This window comes from Mirounga angustirostris, unplaced genomic scaffold (assembly GCF_029215605.1).
Source record: "Mirounga angustirostris isolate CCGP_5_RB_7025 unplaced genomic scaffold, mMirAng1.0.hap1 SCAF_13, whole genome shotgun sequence".
In the NCBI taxonomy this organism is placed as follows: Eukaryota; Metazoa; Chordata; class Mammalia; order Carnivora; family Phocidae; genus Mirounga; species Mirounga angustirostris.
The window spans coordinates 10,440,970-10,463,831 of record NW_026991721.1 but is presented as its reverse complement, the minus strand read 5'-3'; the positions used below and the strand labels follow the sequence as shown (position 1 = coordinate 10,463,831).

General features: G+C 52.1%; 2 protein-coding genes across 2 annotated transcripts; one reads left to right on the top strand and one right to left on the bottom strand.

Moving 5' to 3' along the window:
- Window positions 1-182: 182 nt before the first annotated feature.
- Window positions 183-10,639, bottom strand: PRPF19 (pre-mRNA processing factor 19). Its single transcript, XM_045893582.2, has 16 exons — window positions 10,441-10,639; window positions 8,641-8,790; window positions 8,380-8,456; window positions 7,474-7,615; window positions 7,317-7,390; window positions 7,130-7,192; window positions 6,230-6,271; window positions 6,021-6,095; window positions 5,588-5,663; window positions 5,320-5,429; window positions 3,713-3,868; window positions 3,420-3,489; window positions 3,107-3,192; window positions 2,628-2,798; window positions 2,384-2,489; window positions 183-696 (listed from the first exon to the last, which is right to left on the bottom strand). The coding sequence occupies exons 1-16, from the start codon at window positions 10,457-10,459 to the stop codon at window positions 599-601; spliced, it is 1,515 nt and encodes a 504-aa protein (XP_045749538.1). The 5' UTR covers window positions 10,460-10,639; the 3' UTR covers window positions 183-598.
- Window positions 10,640-14,820: 4,181 nt separating this feature from the next.
- TMEM109 (transmembrane protein 109) lies at window positions 14,821-22,825 on the top strand. The gene is made up of 4 exons (XM_045893580.3): window positions 14,821-14,975; window positions 19,525-19,769; window positions 20,638-20,740; window positions 21,197-22,825. The coding sequence occupies exons 2-4, from the start codon at window positions 19,533-19,535 to the stop codon at window positions 21,586-21,588; spliced, it is 732 nt and encodes a 243-aa protein (XP_045749536.1). The 5' UTR covers window positions 14,821-14,975; window positions 19,525-19,532; the 3' UTR covers window positions 21,589-22,825.
- Window positions 22,826-22,862: the final 37 nt, after the last annotated feature.

Here is a 22,862-nt window from a genome sequence, read left to right as displayed (position 1 = left end):
CAACCCCACAAGAAAGTGGCGGCACGCGAGCGACATCTGGCGACACAGATGAATGACTCTGGAACACAAGGTCGAGGCCTGCAGAGCCCTGAAGGGCCATGAAAGTCTTTCTGGCCAATGTGCTCCCTCCCCGACCTTCCCAGCTTGGGCTTCCTTTTATAGACACACACAGGGAGGTGCTGTTTATTGTTTTCTTTTTTTAATGAAACTAAATCACTGCTTACAAAAACCTGCAAGAACCCTCACGCCCATCCCCTTCACACTTCCCTTGGCTCAGCCTCTCCCCATCTCCCAGGAACTGAAACTCAATGAGTGCCATGAGGGGAGAGGCCCTGGGCTCCGACCCGAGCCTTCACAGGGTGACAGTTCTACCTCCCATGATCCTTCCTGTCAGGCTGGAGGTGGCATGGATGAGGGTGGTCCCCGCCGCCGTGGCTCTCAGGTCACCACCCAGACCAGAGTGAAATGATGTGAATGCCCCACCCCAGAGACCCCCCCTCCCCCAGTAGTCTCTCCCTTTCCTCCCCCCCACCCCCCTACCCTAATTCTACCCCGCTACTGAGATGAGGCCCAGCTCCCAGATCCAAAGGGCCAGGGCCTACAGACTGTAGAACTTGAGGCTCCTGTCCATGCCCGTTGAAGCGATGAACTTGGCGTGGTGCCCAAAGGCCACCCCTGTGGTCAGGCCGCTATGCTCTGAGGAGAGAGACAAGAGGCAGTGGTGAGGCTTCTTCCCCTGAGGGCTGAGCGCTGATCCAGAGGACACACTCCCAAATCCATCCAGTGCTCCCCGGGTCAGTGCTCACGTACTCTTTCCCCAGTCGCCTCTACACTCCCGAGGGCAGGGTGCTAGTCCGGCCTGCACACCACCTGTCCCTAGGGCCTTACTTGACGCCTGGCATACAGCAAGCACTTGAGTTTTTCTTGTGGGCTGAATTAACAGATGAACGTCAGCGCCCCCACCTGAGCTTTCGGAGCAACTGCAATTCTGCTCAGTTCAAGTGCTAGAAGTGACTGGGAGCCGGCGGAGGGCACAACAGACCAAGCTGACAGGGTCTCGTTCTTCCCCTTCTCACAAACTTAGTTTTACAGATTTAGCTGAGTTTTCACTTCGGTTTAAAATTTCACTGCTCAGCTGGCTGGTATATGTTTATCCTTTGTAGTTAGTTCTAACTCCTTGCTTATCACTGAGACAGTTCCTTAGCGTGTTCTAGTTCAGGGGGTTCCCATTTAGGGAACCTGGGCCCCCAAAACAGGGCAGGGCTGGGCCAAGTGCAGAAGAGGCTAGGTGACACGCCACCCTGGATTCAGGTAGTTCACGAGCAGCAAAGCAAACTCCTTCTAGGTTTAGGGTAACACCTGGCACCCCGACTAGAGAGCCCAAGCTGGGCTGCCAGCCCGCTGCTCTACCTCACTCGTCTCCAAAACCCCGGAGCCCAGTGAAGGGTCACAGCTAGGCCTGCACACCCCTGTAGCACACACACTGAGCAGGGCTCAGCGGGACGTGGGGGGCAGGAGGAGCATCCTGGGGCCCACCCACACCCTGCTGATCAGGGGGAGAATTTCATCAACAAGGACAGCAAGCAGCTGCCGTTCGCTCAGCTCCCCGGCGTGCAGCGGGCACCCTGCCACCGTGCGGGCCACTTCTGTGGCTCCAGCTGGGACATCTGCGAAGCAGTGCCAGTGTGACCTTTAAAAAAGGAAGAAGCTGCAGCTCTGAGAGAGCAAGTCATGTACCCAGAGCCACACAACTATTAGAGGAGGTTTGCAGCCCCCACTATCCACTGTGCCCGCACTACTTTTCTTCTCCAGCATCCACAACTGCAATCAAGTGATTGTGAACTCGCTCCACTTCCGCTTTCCTAAGCGGACTGGGAATTCCATTAGTGCAAGGCCTGGATCTCAGTCCCGGCTCCATCCCACAGCAGACAAAGACGCGATGGTGAGCAACGGCAAATCCTTACTATGTGCCAGACACTGTTCTATGTACGCACGTATGTGTCATACATACGGCTACTTCCTCTGTTTATACGCATGTGTACACACATACACAGATAACTTCATATACATACAGGCTCACCTAAACCTCACGACCACCCAGTGGAGTATGCACTGTTAGCATTCCCCAGAGAGACCGGGCAACTTGTCCAATGTCGCACAGCTTGAAGTGGACTTGAAGTGCTAGGGCTGGCATTTAAAGCCCAGCAGTCTGACTCCTGAGTTCATTTTCTTAGCCACTCAACTCTGTTGTCTCAGGTAGTGATGAAAAGCTGCCTAGGCAAACTCACGCCCGCCCCTAGAAATTCCTAGCCTGGTGGTATCTGCCCTCTTCATTCTGGGCCAGGGCACCCTGGGGCCTTGGGGTCCCACAGTCAGACCCTACCTGTGAAATGAAGAATCTCTGTCCACTGCTTGCAGATGTAGATCTGGACATCAGTGCCCCCGAGGGCCAGGTAGGTACCGCTCTGGTCAAAGATCAGTGACTTCACCTGCCAGAACCAGGAGAGAGGTCGCACGAGAACAGAAACTACAGGGCAGTCAGGGATAAACAGAAGTTAGATCAATTCGGTGAATAACCGACAACTGAGGAACCACAACTGACAGAGCAGGGGAGGGAGGGGGCACACCTCAAAGTTGTTATCCAGCTGCAGCGTCTTGAAGTTTTTAAGCTTGCGCAGATCCCAGAGCTTGACAGAGGAGTCATCGGCCGCCGTAGCCAGGTAGTAGCCATTCTCCGAGAAGGCAATGCTAGTGATGGGGCCCGAGTGGCCGGGGAAGTTGGCCACGTTGGTGCGCTCCTACGGTTGGAGGATGGGTAGCACAACATCACCCACTGGTCATGAGAGGGAGAAGATGGAGTTCACCAAATGCCTACCTCTGAGCCGTCCTCCTCCATCCTTCAGGGAAGGACCACTAGCAGGAACGGCAGAAGCAGATGGCCCACCCCAGGAACCCCGGACCACACCTATCACATCACACACACACACACGGCCACAGTCTCTCCACCCTTGGGACACCCCCAGGGCCAGGTGCCATCAGCACTTAATCACACCTCGTAGTCAAGAGCTCAGAACCTGGGCCTTAGATGGAGGCTGCCATGTCCCACCTTCAAGTCCCAGATCTTGATCTGCGAGTCCATGGTGCCTGTCCCAAAAATGAGCCCATCAGGGTGGAACTGCGCACAGGTGAGAGCTGTGGGAAAGGGAGATGGAGCTGTGGTCAGAGCCCACGGGAGAGACAAACACAGTGAAAGGTTCCTCGCTCTTCACACTGCTCACTATGCCCAGCACAATGCCTAGCACCTGGCAGGTGCTGGCAGCAAATGTATTTTAAGAAGAAACAAGCAAATGACTAAATAAAACATAAAAATAAAGGATAAGCAGCAAAAGACAGAGCCCAGCAACTGTGAAGTGACTTACAGCAGCCAGAGGTCTCATCTGTCACCTTGGTGAGCACACGCCCTGTCTGGATGTCAGAGAAGGCCCAGTACTGATAAAACAGAGACAATGGAGCTAGTAAGAAAGTGGGTGCCCTTCAGGAAGGCAGGGACCCTATTTCGGCAAACCCTGGCAAAGCTAGCCCCTCTGAACAGAGGAACATTCTCCTCTGGGGTTCTGGGGAACCAGCTGGTATTGGCAAGATGTTCCCTCCTCCCAGGATGTTCAAGCTCGGAAACCAGCAGGCCTCTGCAGCGTCCAGGCTGGGACCACACCTGGTCATCAGAGGAGCTCAGGAGGTAGTCCCCAGTGGCATGCAGGCTGAGGCCTGTCACAGCGCTCTCATGGGCCCGAACAACCTGCACACAGGAGGCATTCGGGACCGACCAAATCCTGATAGTAGCATCTGGAGAGGCAGAAAACACCAGCTCCTGAAAGGAAAGCGGAAGAGATGGACCATAACAATCTTACAAAAGGGGGCTGGGGACGGCCATAACCCCAACAACTGCTACTCTTTCAGCCCTGTCCTGCCTAGAGCCATCCATCCACCCAATGATGCCTAAGAGAGCCAACAGTAAATGCTATTTAAAACAGTAAATCAAACAGCAGTGGCCTAGATGAGGAAGCCTAACTATCTAGAGGTAAGAAGGACAGCTGTACCAGAGAACAATTTCCCACACCCTGTTTCTAGGACCAGAGAGAGCAACGTGGCTGGTGTGACTGAGGAACTGAGGTTTTTTTGGTTTTTTCTTTTAGTTTTATTTTACTTTGTTTAAATAGACACATGTAGCTAATGGCTACTGGCAGGGATAGCGCAGGTCTGAGCAGCACTGGGTCTAGGAGGGGCTGCAAGGGCATGTTCCACGTTCCAGTACCTCCCACGCTTCACCTCTGCAGGGGCAAGTTAATCCTCAGAAAAATTGGGGGCAGACAGAACTTACATAGTGTCAGCCACCAATTATTTAGATTAGGACATTAAAAACTGTAAGAACCAACTACACTAGTTCGTCAACACGATTTTATAAGAGACATAACATATTAACACCCAGTCAGCAAGAAAGGAGTGCTTTCCATCTGAAATACATTTAGTTTTAGGGCTCCTGGCTGGCTCAGTCAGGGGAACATGTGACCCTTGATCTCAGGGTCAGGAATTCAAGCCCCATGTTGGGCACAGAGATTACATAAATAAATAAAACTTAAAAAGAATAAATGAAAAACCAACAAATAAATACATTTAGTTCCATGAAAACTTCATGTTATTCATCTACTTCTAATTTCCTTAAGGGACAGGGAAAAGGCTGACTGTCTGGGAAGCACAGACTCAGCCACTCTCCTACAGTCTCAGGCCCAAACTGTCCCAGACCTCAAGACTCAAAACCTATAAGGTCAGTAACCTGGTCTAATGAGCTGCCTTTGCCCCCTACGCCAGCACCCATCTATTTAAGCCCACACCACTTTCAATAGTCAACATCAAGTTCCCCACCCCCAACCCCATAGGACCATGGGAATGTGGACAAACCTGTCCTTCCCAGATATGCTGAGTCAAGATTTTGCTGAGCTTTGTTCTCCATAGTTTGTATTATAGATACTGTAGGGTTTTTCCTCTTCCTAACATAACGTATGTCTATGAATATGCTTATTCAAGCTGTTTCCTCTCTTACCCTGCTCTGAAGGCCACTGCTCTAGGAGGTTCTACAGAGAACAGGGCAACCCCATTACTGCAAACAAAGGCCTAGTGCCCACTCTGGAGGCTCAGCGCTTCGTCGGGCCCGATTCACTTCAACAAGGACACAGTAGGGCACTGGATGACTGGGCCGCGACCCTAAGCCACTGCAGCAGGGCTCAGGAATGAGGAACCCGGGTGACTGGCAGAACCCTTTACCTGGGAAGGATGAAACACCACACTGGTGACTTTCTTGGTATGGCCTTTGAGGGTGGCCAGGATTTGCTCAGAACTCTTGTCGAAGACGACAACATTTTTATCTGCCCCACCTAGAAAGGACCCAGATGAGATCCAAAAATGAGTCACGCCCACCTGGGTCCCTCTGCTGAAGAAGGTACTTTTGTCCCCAGGCCATGCAGAGGACAGGAGCATGCACCTTCCCCACCAGCCTCCCCGCCTTGGCCTGCTGGGCTTGGCTGGCTCTCACCAGTAAGAATCTTGTTGGTGTCGGCAGGACAGAGGTCCAGGGCAAGGATCCCAGGAATGCTGGCACTGTGCAAACCCTGAGCAGAGGGCACAACATCAAACCCAGTCGTGGCTGAATGCAGGCCGGCCATAAAGCCACACAACTCCCCCATTCCATCCCCAGCCCCAGGGAACAAGAGCGACCTCTGTTCCTCATCCACTGCACTTGGCCTTCTGCCCGGACACAGCGCCACCCTTGCGGCATTACTGGGAAAGCCAGCACCAGGCAAGAAGAGAAGCCCTGAGAGCTCTGCAGCCGGGGCAAGAAGCCAGGGCCGGGGCCGGTGCACAGCTCTACAGCCACCGCTCCCGATGCTGGCCGCCCGGCCCAGATATCGGCCCAGACGCCACGGGGGGCACCCTGACTCCCAGTTAGCGGGGACCTGGCCACTCACCACGTGGGATGCCACCTGCCGGTATTTGCTCAGCTCCTCCGGCTTCACCAGCTCCTCCGGCACCGTCTTCCCTCTCTGAGAAAAAGCAAAAGCCCCCCAACAAGAGCGGCAGTGAGTGCAGGATGCAGCGACCTCCCCTTCTCCCGAAGGCGGCAGCTGCCTCCACTGGCCAGCTCTCCCCTGGCTCCTCTGGCTCCGGGAGGACTCACCTTCTTACGCTCCGTGGTGAGCACAGTGGCCTTGTCTTGAAGCTGGGTGAGAGAGAGGAACAGGCACAATGTGAGACAAGTTACTTTGCCAGGGCAGCGGCATGCTAGACACTGGTCACATCTGCAAGTGTCACCTGCACTCGTGATCTGCCAGGTTCTGTGCTAAGGGCTTACGGGCATTCCCTCTTCTTACTCTCACCCCAACCTGATGAGATGGTGCTGACCTTACTTCACAGAGGAGGACACTGAGCCTCAGAGGAGTAAGGTCCCTTCCCCAAGGCCTCAGCGGTGACAAACGGCAGAGTGAGCACCTGAACCAACTCCCACACCAAGTCTACACCATCAAGAGAGCAGAGATGCAAGGTCAGCACAGACAAGACACAAACGATTAACTCCTACAAAAGGTGAGTTCTGTGCGTACAAGAGGGCACTGGCCCTGGAATCTGGCCCGCTCTGCCTTTGAATCTTAGGCTCCGGTTCTTTATCTGTAAACTAAAAATGGCAATTCCCCTTCTGTCTCCCTCAGAGAAAACACATGAAAACGTGTAACAAAGTGTTTTACAATCTGCAAAGAACCCCGTGAACAGTAAAAGCTACAAGTTGCACTTATCAGTAATTACAATCTTTTAAATTCTCACAAGTCTACAAAGTAGACACTGTTATTCTCAGTTTAGAAACAAGGAAAATGAGATACACTGTTAGTTAAGTCAGCCCAAGGTCATAAGGCTTCTAATAGGTGATAACAAAGCATGAACATGGGCAGTGCAGCCTGAGTCTGTGCTCTGCACCCCTCTGCTTCAGTCCCACATGGATGGGACTTCTATTCATACTGGACTCAAGGCAGAGGGTGAGAAGTGAGGGCCCACGAGCATTCCCACTGAGTGACTTCCTACAACTTACCTTCTGGATAATCTCGGGAGTCATTCCCACCAGCTCACCCAAATCCATCGGCTCGCCTGCACCCTGAAGACAAGAAAGTTAAAGGTTAGGGAGGCACAGAAAGCCAAAGACACGTGCAGAAGAACCACGTGCAACACCGCACACAGGGGCTATGGACTGGCGGGGGGTGGGGGCTGGCCATACTCACCGCAACACTCGGCTGTGAGCTCGGCACGGCCTGCGGCACGATGAGACCAGCCTGTGGTTTCAGGGTGGCCAGAGCTGAGAGAGAAGAATACATTAGAAATGGGGTATTACAAAGCAGGACCAGCCCAGAGTGGGGGATGGCGGGGCCGAGGCTGCACCTTCTCGGGCAGCTGTAACTTCCTTGGTGAGACGGGCAATGACACGGCAGGCGGCATCGTGCTGGTACAGAGCGTGGGACAGCTCTTGGCGGGTCGTCTGCAGCTGCTGGCGCAGAGTGAAGCTGTGCAGCATGACTGCATCCTGGGGAAGGGAAACGCCACTGTGAGGGGTTGGGGAGGAGCAGGGAGCACCCAGCAGAAGAGTCAGCCCTTGATCAAGAGGACACTGCCCCGTATTCCCACAGCCTGGACCAGTATAAGTAACTCAAGCGATACGTGAGGGACCAGGAATGTGCTGGCAGCCACTCGAGCTGCCACCCCACACCAAATACTGGGCACAGAGAGGAGTGGGAGCCCGCTCTTCCGCACCCCCATTTCCTGTAATTTACTGGCAAATCTCAACGTCATAGCGTCACCTCCCCACGAGGGAAGAATAATGCTGCTGCTGCCATTTATGGACTGCCCTCATTGTGTCAGGTACTGTGCAAGACAGTCGCTCAAGATGTATTCACTCATCCATCTTTTAGAGAGCCTATTACATACGGTGCAGCTCTTGGCGCAGGGGATATAGTGATGAATAAAACAAATCCCTGATGTCACAGGGTTTATACTCTAACCTTATTCTAATTCTCCCCCAAACCCCGAGAGATTGGCACAAATCCTTGTCCTATAGTCAGGGAAACCAGGACTCACATATGAGCAATTTGCCCAAGGTCATATGGCAAATGAGCAAGGGAGCTAAGTGTGAAACCCAGATCTGTGTGAGCTCAACAACCAGGCTCCTCCTCCACTATCATCCTGCCCCTCAAAAAAAAAAAAAAAAAGCTCCATCTTTCCCAACCCAAGTCTTAGAGCAGTGGTCCCCTCTCTTCAAGTAGAGACATCAGTTCTCTTCCACAGACTCACCCACTCATCCTGCAAGGCTTTCAGAATGGCTGGGATGCTGGTAGCAGAGGGAGGCTTGGGTCGGATTGGGTGAGCAACTGCCAAGAGAGGGAAAGCGGGTATGAAGAACCATAACCCGGGGACTCTTCCTCTCCCCCACCTCTTTCCTCTTTAGCCTGCATTAACAGAACACCATCTCCTCGTCCAGTGCGCTGGCACCACCTCCCAACTTCTCAAGCTCTGAGCTAAAACAGCCCTGGACGGAGGCCAGCCACCAGGCACCTTTGATGTCAATGAGCTGCTCCTCGGACAGAGGCTGGTTGTTGATGGGGTCTGTGCCATTCTCTGCAATATACTTCTCAATGAGCCGCCGCTCGTAAACATGATTAGAGACAGGGGACACGCACGGGTGCTCTGGCACTTCATTGGAGACTGTGGAGAAAAGGCAGGCAGTGAGCTTGGAGTGGTGAAAGGGACCCTGGGACAAAGGGATGCCTCACAGGCAACTGGCCCCAACAAAACCACACGTCCCCACATTCAACTAACAGAAAGCAGGACATGACACTAGTTTTGTAGTGTCCCCAGCATCTTTTCAGCTACATAACTAGCTTCTGCATCACTCTCCTGACAGGTAGTCAATCAACAATTACTGCATGACTACTATGTGCCACGTACCTACAGAGCAGTCAATGATCCCCGCCCATCTCCGTCTGGAACAAAGATGCCCAGGCACCCATTATACTCCAGGACACAGAAATACACATGGCCACTCAAATCTCAGTCTAAAGCCAAAATGGATTATCAAAGAAATTACAAATGTTACGTTAAGAAGAAACACTTACAAGGCATTCATCAGGTGCCAAGCATGATTGTAAACATTTTCCATAGATTGACTCATCCTCACAACAACCCCCAACAGAGGTATCATTGACACGCCTGCCTCAGTAGACTATGCACCCTTGAGGACAGGGATTACAGCTGGTCTGACTTCCAGTACGATGTAGATGCCCAGCAGGCATCCAGTAAACATCTAACAAAAACATCTAAACACAATCAAATGAAAGGAAGGATGGTGTTGGGAATATGGAAAAAACCTTCCTCAACACTGAAAGAAAACAATGAATGTGAAAATATTCTGCAAACTTTAATTTCTTCACTATGAAAGATTCCTTTATCTGACCCTCATTTCCCTTCCTTCCTTCCTCCCTCCTTTTGGATTCATGGAGAGGTTCTGAGAAGAGCACAGGGCTTCCGAGTTGGAAGCAAATAGAGAAAGGGATGTTCTAGTAACCTGATGACACAGTGAGAATGGAAAACATCTGCGTGCTGCATTAAAATACCAGAAGGAAAGACCATGCAAGGCAGGAAAAAAAAGCATGGATCTGGGGTCGGAGAAACGACCTCCGCCACAGTCTCCTCCAGCCTTACATCCTCATCTGTAAAACCCCGATCTTCCTTTCTGCTTTGGAGAACTCTTGTGAGGATAAAATGAGATCACGGACTTGGAAGCGCCGAGTCAACCAAAGGCTTTATAAATGTGCGCTGTGTTTGTTTGGTAGTCGTACAGGGTGAGGCTGGGAGCCAGGGACCTGGATTCCAGCCCTGTCACTGCCTCTAACTCGCTATGTGACCTTCGCAAATTGCAGAATCTCTGACTACCCGAGCGGGACCTCAGACGTCATGCAGCGCAATGCCCTCTTTTTGCAGCTGTGGAAACTGAGGCCCAGAGCCTGCGCCAGATCACAAAGCCAATCGGAAGGGAGATCCTGCACAAGCTCGATTCCTACACCACAGCTGTTTCCCTGCACCAGCTCCCTCCATCCAGGCCTCAGTTCACTGCGTAAACAAGGTGCTTGGCCTCAGTGACGTCTGCGACAATAAACTTGAGGCGTTATGTAAACTGTGAAGCGCTGCGCAAATGCACCCCACGCCGAGGAGGAGGACCCCCGCGCTGACAGGCCGCCGCCCTGCCCCCAGGGAGCCCTGTTTTCGCCTCCGCCCCGACCCCTGCGGCCCGCAGCTCCAGTCCCGCTCCGCGCTCCGGCCCCCTGCGACCCGCGATCGGCCGCAGCCGACACTCACTCGAGCAGATCAGGGACATGGCGCCGTCGCTGCGCTCCGAGGCGCCTCACACCGGGCTCCGGGATTCGCTTCTGCGCCCCCCCGGGCCGCTTCCGGTTCCCCGCTGCTTCCGGGACGCTCCGCGGCTAGCGGGGAGCGACCCCGCCGAGCGATGCACGCGTAGCGCTTCACGTGGGGCTGCGGCCGGTCGCGCGCCTCAGCCTCCAGCACCTAACGGAAATTGCCCTTTCCCAGAATGCAACCGGGCAGGAAAGGGCCCGCCTGGGAACCTTCGGCCATTTCCGGACCGACTCGGCGCCTTCCGTAAAGCGCTCCCGGAGCCTGGGGCAGAGGAGGTTCCAAACTACATTTCCCACAATGCAGTGGGATTTTTAAAGCCAAAGTATTGAGCAACACTTTCTTGAGACCGTCGTCTTACAAACTTTGGAGTGTATGAGAATTTCCTAATGAACTTTTTAAAATACATCTTCCTGGGGTCCGCCTTAGAGAGTCTGCATTTTTCGTGTGTGCCCCACGTGATTCTGAGGCGGGTGTTATCTCCGACCACGCTTTGAGAGACAGGGCTCGGTGACCGCGAAGAAAGCGCAGGTGCAGATGGGTAGAGAAACTAGCACTGAGGAAAAAACTGTTCTGGTTCTGCCTCTACTCCCAATTTGCGCTGTGATCGTGGGCAAGTCATCTCCTTCTACGCCCCTCTCCTACATGACTTCCAGGCCCCTTCCAGCTCAGATCTGTCAGGTTCTAAGTGGCTCTCTGTAAGACGCTCTAAGGAGTCATGTACAGAACACGTGGTGTGGGCTATAAGGGATCCAGACAAAGCAGGACAGACAAGTGTAATGAGGGAAATCTTCGTGGCTGAAGAGGGGTGAATGAGCTGGATTTTGACAGGTAGGCAATATTCAGATAGAAGGGGAGAACAGAGGGCATCCCAAGAAGAAGAGCATGAGCAAAGGCTTGGAGAGAATAAAATTTACAGGTATGAGGGGCAGAATGGCATAGGAGCCTGAAGTCTGAAGTCAGATTGCGGGTGCTCTAATCCCAGCCCAGCCAGCTAGTAAACTGTGTGAACTTCTCTGCCTTCCTTTCTTCATCTGTAAAAAAGGGGAATGATAACAAAGGTTGAACTAGCTCATAGGGTTGTTGTGAGGAGTTAATATTTAAAAAGTGCTTTGGGGGCCGCTGGAGTGGCTCAGTCAGTTAAGCGTCCTTCTCGATCTCAGCTCAGGTCTTGATCTCAGGGTTGTGAGTTCAAGCCCCGCTTCTAGCCTACTTAAAAATAAATAAAATAAATAAAAAGCGCTTTGGACTTTGCCTGGCACATAATAAGTACGATATACATATTCGGGTTTGTTATCATTATCCCTGAATCCAAGCAAGATTGTCCAAACTACTATCATGTCTCCCCTGCAGCAGTAAAATAGCATCCTAATTGGTCTTGCTTCCAGCCTAGCCTTCTAATTCACTCTTTACAGAACAGCCAGTGATCCACTTTCCATGAAAAATCTATTCCTGCTACTCCCCAGGCTTTCCATTCATCCAACAAATATTGATTGGGTGCCTCCTAAGTGCCAGACTCCACTCTGATAACTAGAGATACAAATGGTGAACAAGGTTTCTGCTCTCTTGGAGCTTACATTCTTTTTTTTTGGAGGGGGGGGGGTGGCAGGGTGGCAGAGACAATCAACACATCAGAAGAAAATTCCAGAGTGGTAAGTGCTAAGAATAAAACAAATCAGAGAAAGATGGATAGGAGGTGGTGTGGCTGGGAGAGATGGGCTGCTTTAAGCAGGGTATTCAGGGAGGGCATCTCTGAGGAGGTGACATTTTTGCTGAGACCTGAATGAGGGAGAGTGTTTCTGGCAGAGAAAACTTGCCCCCAAGTCCTGCACCATCTAGCCCCTACTGAGCTCCACCACCACACCTCATCTTCCCTCCAGCCACACTGGCCTTTCAAGTCCTCAAACTTAGCCCCTCTGGCTGGTTCCACTACTTGTGCCTGGCTCACCTTCCTCCTCTCTCCTCCCCTCCTATTCCCGCCAAAGTAAACTTTCAATCTCATCTTAAATGGCACTTCCTCTGGGGCTTTTTTCTTGACCCCTGTCTGAAGTTTAGACCCCAAAGCACCCTGTAATTCTCCTTCAAGCCATTCTGGTAGCTATAATCATTTGATTTTTTAATTGCTTACAAGTGTCTGTTTGATATCTGTGTTCTCCACTAGACTTAAACTCTGTGACATCAGGAACCATCATTGTTCTGGTCACTGTTGTTCCTCAGAGTCTAACACAGCACCTGACACACAGTGGGAACTTCATAACTGTTGTTGTTTGAATGACAGGCTGCCCGACACCAAGTATCTTGAATATTTGGATTGATAGGGAATAAAATGGATGCATTTAGTCAGGGTCTTGAACCAGAGGCTAATTAGACTTGATAGGGCTGGCAGTAGAACAGCAGCTGAGCTGTGGAGTGATAGCTACACTTCCAAAAGATTCCTCTGGAACATACTTATTGAATGGGTTGGAGGAGAACAGACTGGAAGAAGAGAGCCAGAAATTCATTTGTTGAACAAATCCTTATTGAGTACCCACTGTGTGCCAGTCAAGCACTATCCTGGGCATTAGGGATACCACTGTGAGCAAAAGCAGAGGTGTCCCTATCCTGGGGAGCTTAGGGCTGTGACTGAAGAATGGAGAAAACAGGCAGTCCTTTCAAGGCTTGTGAATTTCAAAAGCCAGCCCCTCATGGATAGAAAGGATATAGGGTTAACAATAGAAGTAAATATTACAGGTAAGAACTTGATCTCAGAGTCCTCCCCACTCCCCCCAATCTCAAACTCCCACAGGGGAGCTAAAGATCCCCTAGGCAGGGAAGGAAGACATAGTAAAAAAGGGATATATGTGTACCTATAAGTCGCACCTTGAGGAAGGAGCTCTCTGCCTTGCTCCCTTGGCCAAGGCTGCTGCTACTCAGGAACTAAGGGGACATGTTGGTCAGTAACCCAGACGAAGCTCCATTTCTCAGGTGGATTTAGTGGCAACCTGTGTGGGCAAGTGATGGAAGAGTAGGCAAGACAGTGCAGCTCAACTGACAGGATTAGTGACACTTTGGCCCCATGTTAATTTTCCAAACACTGTGTACACTCTGAAAACCAAGGTGGGAAGAACCCCCAACTGAGATTGTTTCTACTACTCAGATGGAAAAGAGCTAAAAAGAAAGTGACTTGTCATAGCGGGGGTGGGAGTGGGGAGTTACATTTCTTGCACAGGAATCTGTGACCTGAGATTGGTAGTCCTACAAATCAGAAACCTCTCACAAACAAATGTACATTTGTAACTGTTAGAAAAGCTGCAAGGTGAGGCCCAGGATGCTACCAGAGCCTGTTCTGGAAGAAAGAGAACCTTAGCTTAGGCAGGTAGATGGATGCGGCTGAGAAACATCTCAAGGAAAGAAACAACTGGAGGAGGTGACAGGCTGGTTACTGCTGAGTTGTGTAGTCTGGGAAGAAGGCACAATTAGAAGGCTGATCCAGGGAGGATGGGGAAAAAAAAGAGTTCTGTTTTAGAATGTTGAGCTTCAGGAACTGTTTTAACATCTAAGGGGGAGATTTCCTAAGGCAGGCAATGTGAGAGAGGTATTCAGACAGCAACTTGGATTTTTTTTTTTTTTTAATATTCACTCTCGTTACTTGATTGAATCTCCACACACTACTGTGAAGTGAAGTGATATTTTTAGGACTGTATAGGAAAGTCGAAAAGCTGAGGTCAAGAGGGATGAAGCAATGTGCCTAGAATCACAAAGCAGGCAAGGGATTGCCTCATCCCAAACCCCTGGTTGTTCACCTTCACGATCTTGCCTTTTTTTTTTTTTTTTTTTTTTTTTTTGTAGAAAGGGGTCTGGAAGTTGGTTCCTTTCCTTCTCTAAAATTGAGTGAACAATTGGGAGCTATCTGCAGGGCTCCGGGTGTGTAACTGCTCTCGGAGGGGGCGGATGCAACTTCCCAGCGCTAGCGCCTCTTACAGCTCCTCTAACACCTTTTTCCTTTGTGCCTTTTTAGCGCGAAAGTTCCTCAAAAGACCAGGTGCCTCTTGATTAGAACTACATTTCCCACAAGGCCCCAGGAGGCACTGACTAGCCCGAAACTACATTGCCCGGAATGCTGAGGTATTGAAGAGAGGGGTGGGCTTCGACTCCGAATTTCAAAGATCAGTTTACTTACTTCACAGGCCAGATATAGTCACTCCTTCCCCCTTTCCTGCCAGAAACTTCCGTTCCCAGCTCAAACTTCCGATCCCACTCTTTTTCGGTGGGAAAGCTTGGTTGGGAAAGGAGGGGGTGGGGTGGCAACCGTGATTAGGAGGGTAGGGCGCATGCGCCCACGGCGCAGGGTTTGGGCTGGGAGGGGGACTGGTCGGTCCCCGGGCTCATCCCGCCTTGCGCGTGCGCAGACGATAAACCAACGCCCCGGAGTTGAAGCGCGGGTTTGGTGGCGCGTTTTAGCGAAGTCGCACGTGAAGGGCAGTAGTGGCCGGAGCCGGGTGAGTGCCAGTGGAGACCGGGCCTCAGGGGCAGAACGCGGGATGGGCAGGCGGCAGCCGCCGCAGGTGGGAGCGGGGCGGGGCCTCGAGGCCTGGCGAACACGCGTGGGGTCCGACGGCGCCCGGCGGAGGGAAACAAACTGGGGACCGGGATCCTGGTTGCTATGCAACAGGGGGCGTCGTTACTAGGTAACAGGGAGGCACGCGTTTCCGGGGTGAAGAGGGTTCGGAGCTCTGCTCAGAGGTTCGACTGAGGCGGGGCGGCTGCCCGGCTGGGGTACGAGGCTAGCGCTGCGCCCCTCGACCCCGCCTCACGGCCCAGCTTCCCGCGGCCTCGCTTTGAGCACCTCCGGGTACCCTGAGCCCCTTGGGGTATCCCGAACCCATGGGCCGCGCCTCGTCCCTTGCCACCGACGCCACCCAGCAAGGCTTGGCAGGGGACTTGCTGTTCGAAATAGCACATGCCACTGACACCCTGTCTGGGGGAGGCTGGGCCCTGGGGAGGAAGCTGCCCCTTTGCCCGTCGCCCTGCCCCCAAACAGTTGCTGGGCAGCAGCTGTCAGGGGTTTAGCGGGGGCTGCCCCCACCTGCCGGGACGCTGACTTCATTTTCCTCAGTGGCAGCTTCGCCCCACCAAGGAGCTTCCTTTCAACGCAGCTGTGCTTCTCCGGTGGCCGCTGCCTATTTGGATCAACTTTAAAATAAGCCTTTTCTCCCCACCTCTCCCTTGCTACTCTCACAGCTTCTTGGCGGTCTTCTAATATTCCTTTCACAAGCATCTATTAGTCATTGTTCTGTGCTAGGCAATGAGGATTCCAAAAAAAGTTGTCAAGTCTAACCGGAGGCGGTCAAAGTCTAATGGGGGAGGCTCGCCTATAAACTGCTAAATTATGCTACAGTGTAATGAGTGGTGTATTGGCTGTCTGTGTACTTGACCCTTAAGGTCTACAAAGCTCTTGCAGAAACGTAGTAGTAGTTCTTAACCCTGCTTAACCCCATTTTGCATTGAGGAGACTGAAACTCAGATTAAGGAATAGGCATAAGGTAGTGGCTTCTAATTTGTGGCAGAACTGAGTCTGGGATGCAAGTCTCGGTTCCTTTGTCTCCTGCCACACTTTGGAGGCTTTGCCTAAAATAGACTTCCTGCGCTGCTGATCGCTTGTGGCAGCTGTCTGGTTATGCATATCAGAAATCCTCGAGGGGCTCTAAAAACAAAATGCTGAGCCCTTCTTTGGGAGAGTCTAAGGTGGCCGCTCTTGGGGCAGACATCCTTGCTTGAACAGGCTCTACAGACAGACCTTTCTGATGGGCGGCCAGAGCTGAGAACCACTCTTCTACCGGGGCAGCTCTGAGCAATGATAGGAAAAATCAGGGCCGGCAGAGGGCACTAAATCAGCTGCCCCTCCTGCCACGTAGTGATTCATGGTGTGAAAGGAAGCTAACCAGAGGAAGGAGCCTTGGCAGGGGGTGTGTGGACTGCCCCGCCCTGCCCTCTTGGCAAACCACAGCTAAACATATAGTGCCTCCTTACTACCTTAGTTAAGTGAAGCACTTTCCCAGCTGAGCCGGGTTCTCCTGGCCCTGCCTGAGCCATCTTACAGAAACCTGGACAGAAGTGGCAGGTCTTGCCCCAATCTTTTGCCGTCTTCATACCTCTTGGTACAAAACCATGACCTCTAAGTCCAGCAGGTGGGCCATCTCCCGGTGGGAATCTGGATGTCCTCTCCCTTTGAGCTTGTTGCTAGTTGGTGGAACTTTCAGTGCCTTGAGGGCAGGGACCGTGTCTTTCTGAGGCAGCAGAGGGGTGTGGAACAAGCAGAGAGGCAGGATTTAGATCCTGGGTTCTGGAGGCAAGGCCCGGTTCTGTTGTGTGAGCTTGAACAAGTCACTTGACCTCTCTGAGCCATAGTTTTCTGAGTAAAATGTGGAATCACAGAACCTTATCAGGTTGTTGTAAGAGTTAAATGAGATGGTGAGGAGACAAGCACTTTGTAAATTATAAAGCACCACACTCATACACAAATAAACATATGCTTAACAAGATACAGACACACTCAACTGGGGCAGGTGGCCGCTTGTGTACATAAATATAAATACACACACATACAATTTGTTGTTGTTGAATGCCTACCATTTGAGGCCAGGTATTGGAGGAGATGATGTTTAAGACGTATTTCCTCTCAGAGCTCGAGACTGCGTGGCTCTTGACTGCCATGGCTTCTCTTTATTAAAAGTATTTGATTGGGCTGCAGTGAGGAGATGAACAACAGTGAGGCTGATCCTTGCTGCCTAGAAAGGACCTAGAAGAAACAAGAAGGAATCCTGTTAAATAAAACAATTGGAAGAAACGGACCAGCCAGTGAGCTGCACCCTTATCTGCAAAGGGTACACTGTAGAATCCTGCTAGATTTGGTTTCTGGTGCACTTCAAAAAGTCAGCTGGCAAGGCAATGATGGCTTCACGGGGGAGGGTTTATTCCAGGTCCCCTGGCTCCTGTTGACTGGGGCAAATGGCTGCCTGAAAGTTGAGGATCACACAGAATGCCAGAGGCTCCATGGGGGGAGCAGCTCATGTCACCCTGACCTTCTAAAACAGAGGAGATGACATCTGATCCCTCCTGGTAGAGGTCCTTGGATATAGGACCCAACCCAAGATAGCAACCCTGCTCTTTAAGTTCCCAGGGTGGTTATGACCCAGATAGCTCAGGAACTGACCTGTGCTTTCCTCACGTCTGACCACTGACTGGCAGGCAGGAACCATCTGGTTCTTGATTTACGCCAAAGAGAGTAGAATAAAAGGCTTCCCAGCCTGAGGTCTCTCCCCATGAACGCGTGTTTTGCAGCCCTGCTTGATTCCACAGACCTCAAGAGGAACTTAGGGCAGCTGTTTCTGGGCCAGAAAGTGCACGGATATGAAATTTTTATAACTCTTTCTTGGACTCTTCTCCACTGCACTAAGTAAGAATGGGAACCTCTTCCCTCTCCTCTATCCTGGTGGCTCCCATTTCTGGCCAACTCCCTGAGTGATCTGCTAACTGCAAACACTTCAGATACCTGGCTGCTCCTGTACCCGGGGCCTGGCTTAGCCTCTGATCGTCGGGTCTCAATCATGGAAACTCCCTGGAGCTACAGGTTCATTTCTGAGCCTGGAAGAGAACAGGGGATTTGCTGGTGCTGTTTGACATTTCTCAAGCACTGTGGCAAATGGAAGGTAGACTTGGCAAACATTTTTTTTTGGCTGATCCACACCTGCTTCAGTGAATCGGTACTTATTGGGCCTTAACTTGCCTGTAGCATCACGTTAGGCGAGCTCAGAGCACAAAGCACAAAGTGGTTAAGTGAATTGTCACCAGTCATTCACGGAGATGACTGGTAGATGCCAGGTTTATTTTAGCTCATGAATAATCTATTGCGTGACTTTCTAAATCACTTTTGAGACTGACTTTGGAGATGACCCAGCTGGGCGGTGTGTGCGAGGGGTCTGACATCAGGTGCACCTGGGTTCAAATCCTGGTTTCCCCACTTACTGCTTCTCCCACCTCCGTTTCTTCACATCAGTAAAATGGACTAAAGTAACAATGCCTACCTGATGGCAGCGATTGTATGAGATCGGTGGTGCGTGGTTCGCTTTTTATTAATAATAGTATCTTTCCCTAAAGGTTGTGCTTTAATCCTTTGTCTGCCTTGGAGGCTGGGGAGTTGAGATCATTCTGTGTCAGCGCATCTCATCTTGGCGCAGTGGAATCACCAGGGGAGATTTGCAGGTCTAAACCTAAGTCACAGCCAGTGACACCAGGACCTCTGGGCTCTGGACAGAGGCATCAGTAGTTTGGAAGCTCCCAGGTGATTCCAGTGAGCAGCCAGTTGAGATCCACTGTGTTACCTTCACTCCCAGGGAGTGTGCAGTTCGAAGCAGAAGCTCAGGTTCAAGTCCTGATCTTTCTGCTTAGCCCAGTGACCTTGGGCAAATGCCTAAGTCCTAAGTCTCAGTTTCTTCTCATTTGTTACCGGGAGGGCGAGGAGGTTCATACCCACCTCGTACGACGGTCCTGCAGAGCAGATGGCATGTGTGCCATTCTTTCTTGCTCGAGCACGTACCTGAGCGCTGCCCTTTACATCATTACACAGCAATAATCGTATTTGTGTGCTATTTTTTAAGTTGTTTTTTTATATCAGCTTTACCTTAAGTAGATTATAACCTCCCTGGGGACAAAGCCTTATAGTCTTACACTTTTTTTTTTTTTTTTAATACTCATAGCACCTAAGGCCCAGAGATAGGATTTTTAGAACTGGAATAATCTAGCTCTTCTCATCCACCCGAAGGCATTGAAGAATACTTGCTGGTTAATTAATATGCAAGTGGTAAAGAATGTGAAGGAGGCACCCATGAGTCAGATGGTCGTGCCCAGCTTCAGTTGAAAGACCCAGTTCTGCCTTTCTCAGCTAACAGGGTAGGGGTGGAGGAGGGTGTTGGGGCAAGTCATAGCTGGGCCAGTGGGTGTCCATGCCAGTTCTGGCTCCCTGCTCACCCTGTGCTTCTCTCCTGGCAGACCCCGCCATGGCAGGCCCAGACAGCAGTTCACCGTGGGGCAAGCATGTGCTCAAAGTCATCCTGATGGTCCTAGTGGCCCTCGTCCTCCTCCACTCAGCATCATCCCAGTCCCATGCAGACTTTGTGCCACCAGGCCAGCAGAAGAAGGAGGCCCCAGTTGATCTCTTGAGCCAGATAGGTCGCTCTATGTGGGGAACACTGGATGCCTGGCTTGGGCCAGAGACCATGCACCTGGTTTCCGAGGTAAGGACAGTGGTCCCTGCTGTGACCACACATATCGAAGAGAGATAAAGGGGGAGACGTTCATAGTCACCCTGTCTTGGCTCCACATCTTCTGTGTGTCATAATCCCTGGTGCAGAGAGCCCCACATTCCCCAAAATGAAGCCAGACAGTACCTGCTTTTTGCAATCCCATTGTTTGATTCCTGCCCTGGGACCTTTAGCTCTTTCCCTTCTTCCTGCCCTTTCTTGTCAGAAAGACTGAGAAATGAACCAGTCTTTATAAACCCATGTCACTGGATGACGATAGAGTCTGACTTTGGTCTAAATCTGACCTAAAGTCTTACATTGGCAAAATATCAAGACCTGAACCCTGTAGAGGTAGAGGTAGGTCTGACTCAGGGCGTAAGGCAGGGCTGTCTCTTCTCCCTAAGGGCATCCCAGGCGTGGCATCACAGACTTTGCATAGGTCATTCTAAACAGTCCAGCCGCTCATTTATAACATCCATCACCCAGTAGAGTTGATTGACCCCTTTTTCACTGAAACATCCTAACCCTTCACAGATGTTGCTTCACACAACTTCGTGATTCCCTGGGAAGACCCCAATTTCACAAGGTGACTACCATAGAGATTTGTTGATTTCCCACACACACATTCATCTACTACCATCACCAAAATATTCTGGCAAGTCAGTTGAATGAGGGCCCAGATGTCCCAAGTTCCAGTTCAGGAAGGACACACGGCCTGCTGTCCCTGCTTGGTGGGCTAACCTTTGGCTGAGAAGGAGGTGGGACCCGTTCGTCCCGGGCTTTGCCGGGCGGGGGTCAGAGGCCTAAAGGAGAAGGAGCGTGATTGATTGTGGACTCATCTCCTGCCCTGCTCTTTCCACAGACCTTGTCCCAGGTGATGTGGGTCATCTCTTCAGCCATCTCGGTGGCCTTCTTCGCGCTGTCTGGGATCGCTGCACAGCTGCTGAATGCCTTGGGAGTGGATGGTGAGCACCAGAGAACTGGTCAGGTCTCCCGGAGCTTAGCCTGTCACTTCCTGTTGGTGGGACTTTATCTTTTCAGGGCCCAGACTTTTTCCCAGCTGCTTGACGCCTGCCGGGTTTCCCCAGAGGCAAGCATAAAAGTGGGCTAATGACTGCAGCCTCCCAGGTGTTTGCTTCATGTTAGGCAGAGCATGGTGCTAAGCCATAGTATCTCATTTAACTCTTACCCGCAGCCCAGAGAATCACCCGCATTTTGCAGAGGAACCCGTTCAACCAAGGGCAGTAATCTACGCCCGACCAGCAGGAGCGGGAGCTGAGATTCAAGCTCCTATCTTTGTGACCCTGTGGGAAAGGGTTTTTCCTTTGTAAGGGGGTTTAGCTCCTCCCCCTTCTTTGGTTCTTGACCCCTGTGCCCTGACCACTCCAGGTTGGCTGATTCTGTAACTCTTCCTCTTCCAGGAGACCACCTCACCCAGGGCCTGAAGCTCAGCCCCAGCCAGGTCCAGACATTCCTGCTGTGGGGTGCAGGGGCCCTAGTCGTCTACTGGCTTCTGTCTCTGCTCCTTGGCTTGGTCTTGGCCTTGCTGGGGCGGATCCTGTGGGGCCTGAAGCTTGTCCTCTTCCTGGCCGGCTTTGTGGCCCTGGTGAGGTCAGTGCCCGACCCCTCCACCCGGGCCTTGCTCCTCCTGGCCCTGCTGACCCTCTACGCCTTGCTGAGCCGGCTCACTGGCAGCCGTGCCTCGGGGGCCCAACTGGAGGCCAAGGTCCGGGGGCTGGAGCGCCAGGTGGAGGAGCTACGCTGGCGGCAGAGGCGGGCAGCCAAGGGGCCCCGGAGCGTGGAGGAGGAGTGAGAAGGCCGCCAGACAAGGCCACCTTCGCCGTACCAAAGAGCTGCACTGCTTCTGGATCGCACAGCCCTCCTTCCGGCCCCCGGCCCCTTTCTTGCCCTGTTTCTGAACTGTCAGAGCCTTCATCCCTGCACCAGACCCCCTAGCTGAGAAAGAGGAAGACCATGACCCATGATGGACCCCAGGAGCCCATCTTCTGAGGTTCTCTGTCTGGAATTGGTTGTCCTAACCCTTTCTCTGCTCCCAGCCTGCCTCAGTCAGGCTGGGTTGGCAGGGTCTCCCCTGTGGCTTGTGCATCTGTTCTCAGTGGACATCCCTGCCATTGGTCCTCCGTGACTCAGCCGGCTCCCCCCTCTCCTCCTGCCTTGCCTTCCTCCTGATGCTCTCACTCTCCTGTCCTTCTGGAGCTCCTCCTCTGCCAAGTCCCCAGCTTCCTTCCTGTTTGTCTCCTTCTAGCCCTGCACTCCACCCAAACCACAGTCCCTCGAGGCATGTTCCTGTCCTCTTCATTGCGTAGCCAGGGGGAAGAGGCAGGGCATATGGGACCTGAGGGGAAGGGCTGGGGGGAGTTCCCAAAGGGTTTGGGAATTAGAATGTACATTGAGTCTGTTACAAGTGCCTTAATCCGAGCCAGCAGGGCCCTCTGCTTGCCCGCCGCTGTACTGTATGTAGGAAAGTGCACTGTGGCTGCTTTGTGTCAAGAAGAGAGTTTTCCCTCTCAGAATCTTGATTCCCCTTCAGCCAGAGCAAAAGGTGACTGACTGCTTCATAGGCTTGTGCCTGCAAGTAGGACCCTGCGGTGGCCATCAGATCCCCTGTGGGGATTTCAGAGACACTGAAGGAGAAAGGAGGACTCCTCTCGTCCGCACAGCTCCAGACGGTTCTCCACCCCTCTCCCTCCACTCACTGCCACTAAGGAGTTGCTCATCAGGGTCCACCCCAGTGGCCTAGGGGGAGTGCAGAGCAGACACACCAGAGCTGCACACCATGGCCCCTTCCTCTCCCAAGCTCCAAGAGGGGCAGGGTGCCTGCCACCTGAGCCCTCTCCACCAGGGGTCTCATTCTTCCTCTGAGGCTCTGGTGGCGGTGGGCGTCCTCTGCCAGGGCCAGCACAGGATGTGAAGAATGAGTTCAGTGCTCAGTTCTTACTGTTAAGGTCTGATGTGGAATCACAGCAGCAGTGATATATATTTTTATCAGCGCTTGGTTGGTTTTAAATAAAATGCACGCTATTTTATTATCTCGTTCATATAAAATGTATTTACTCAAAGTCTTGG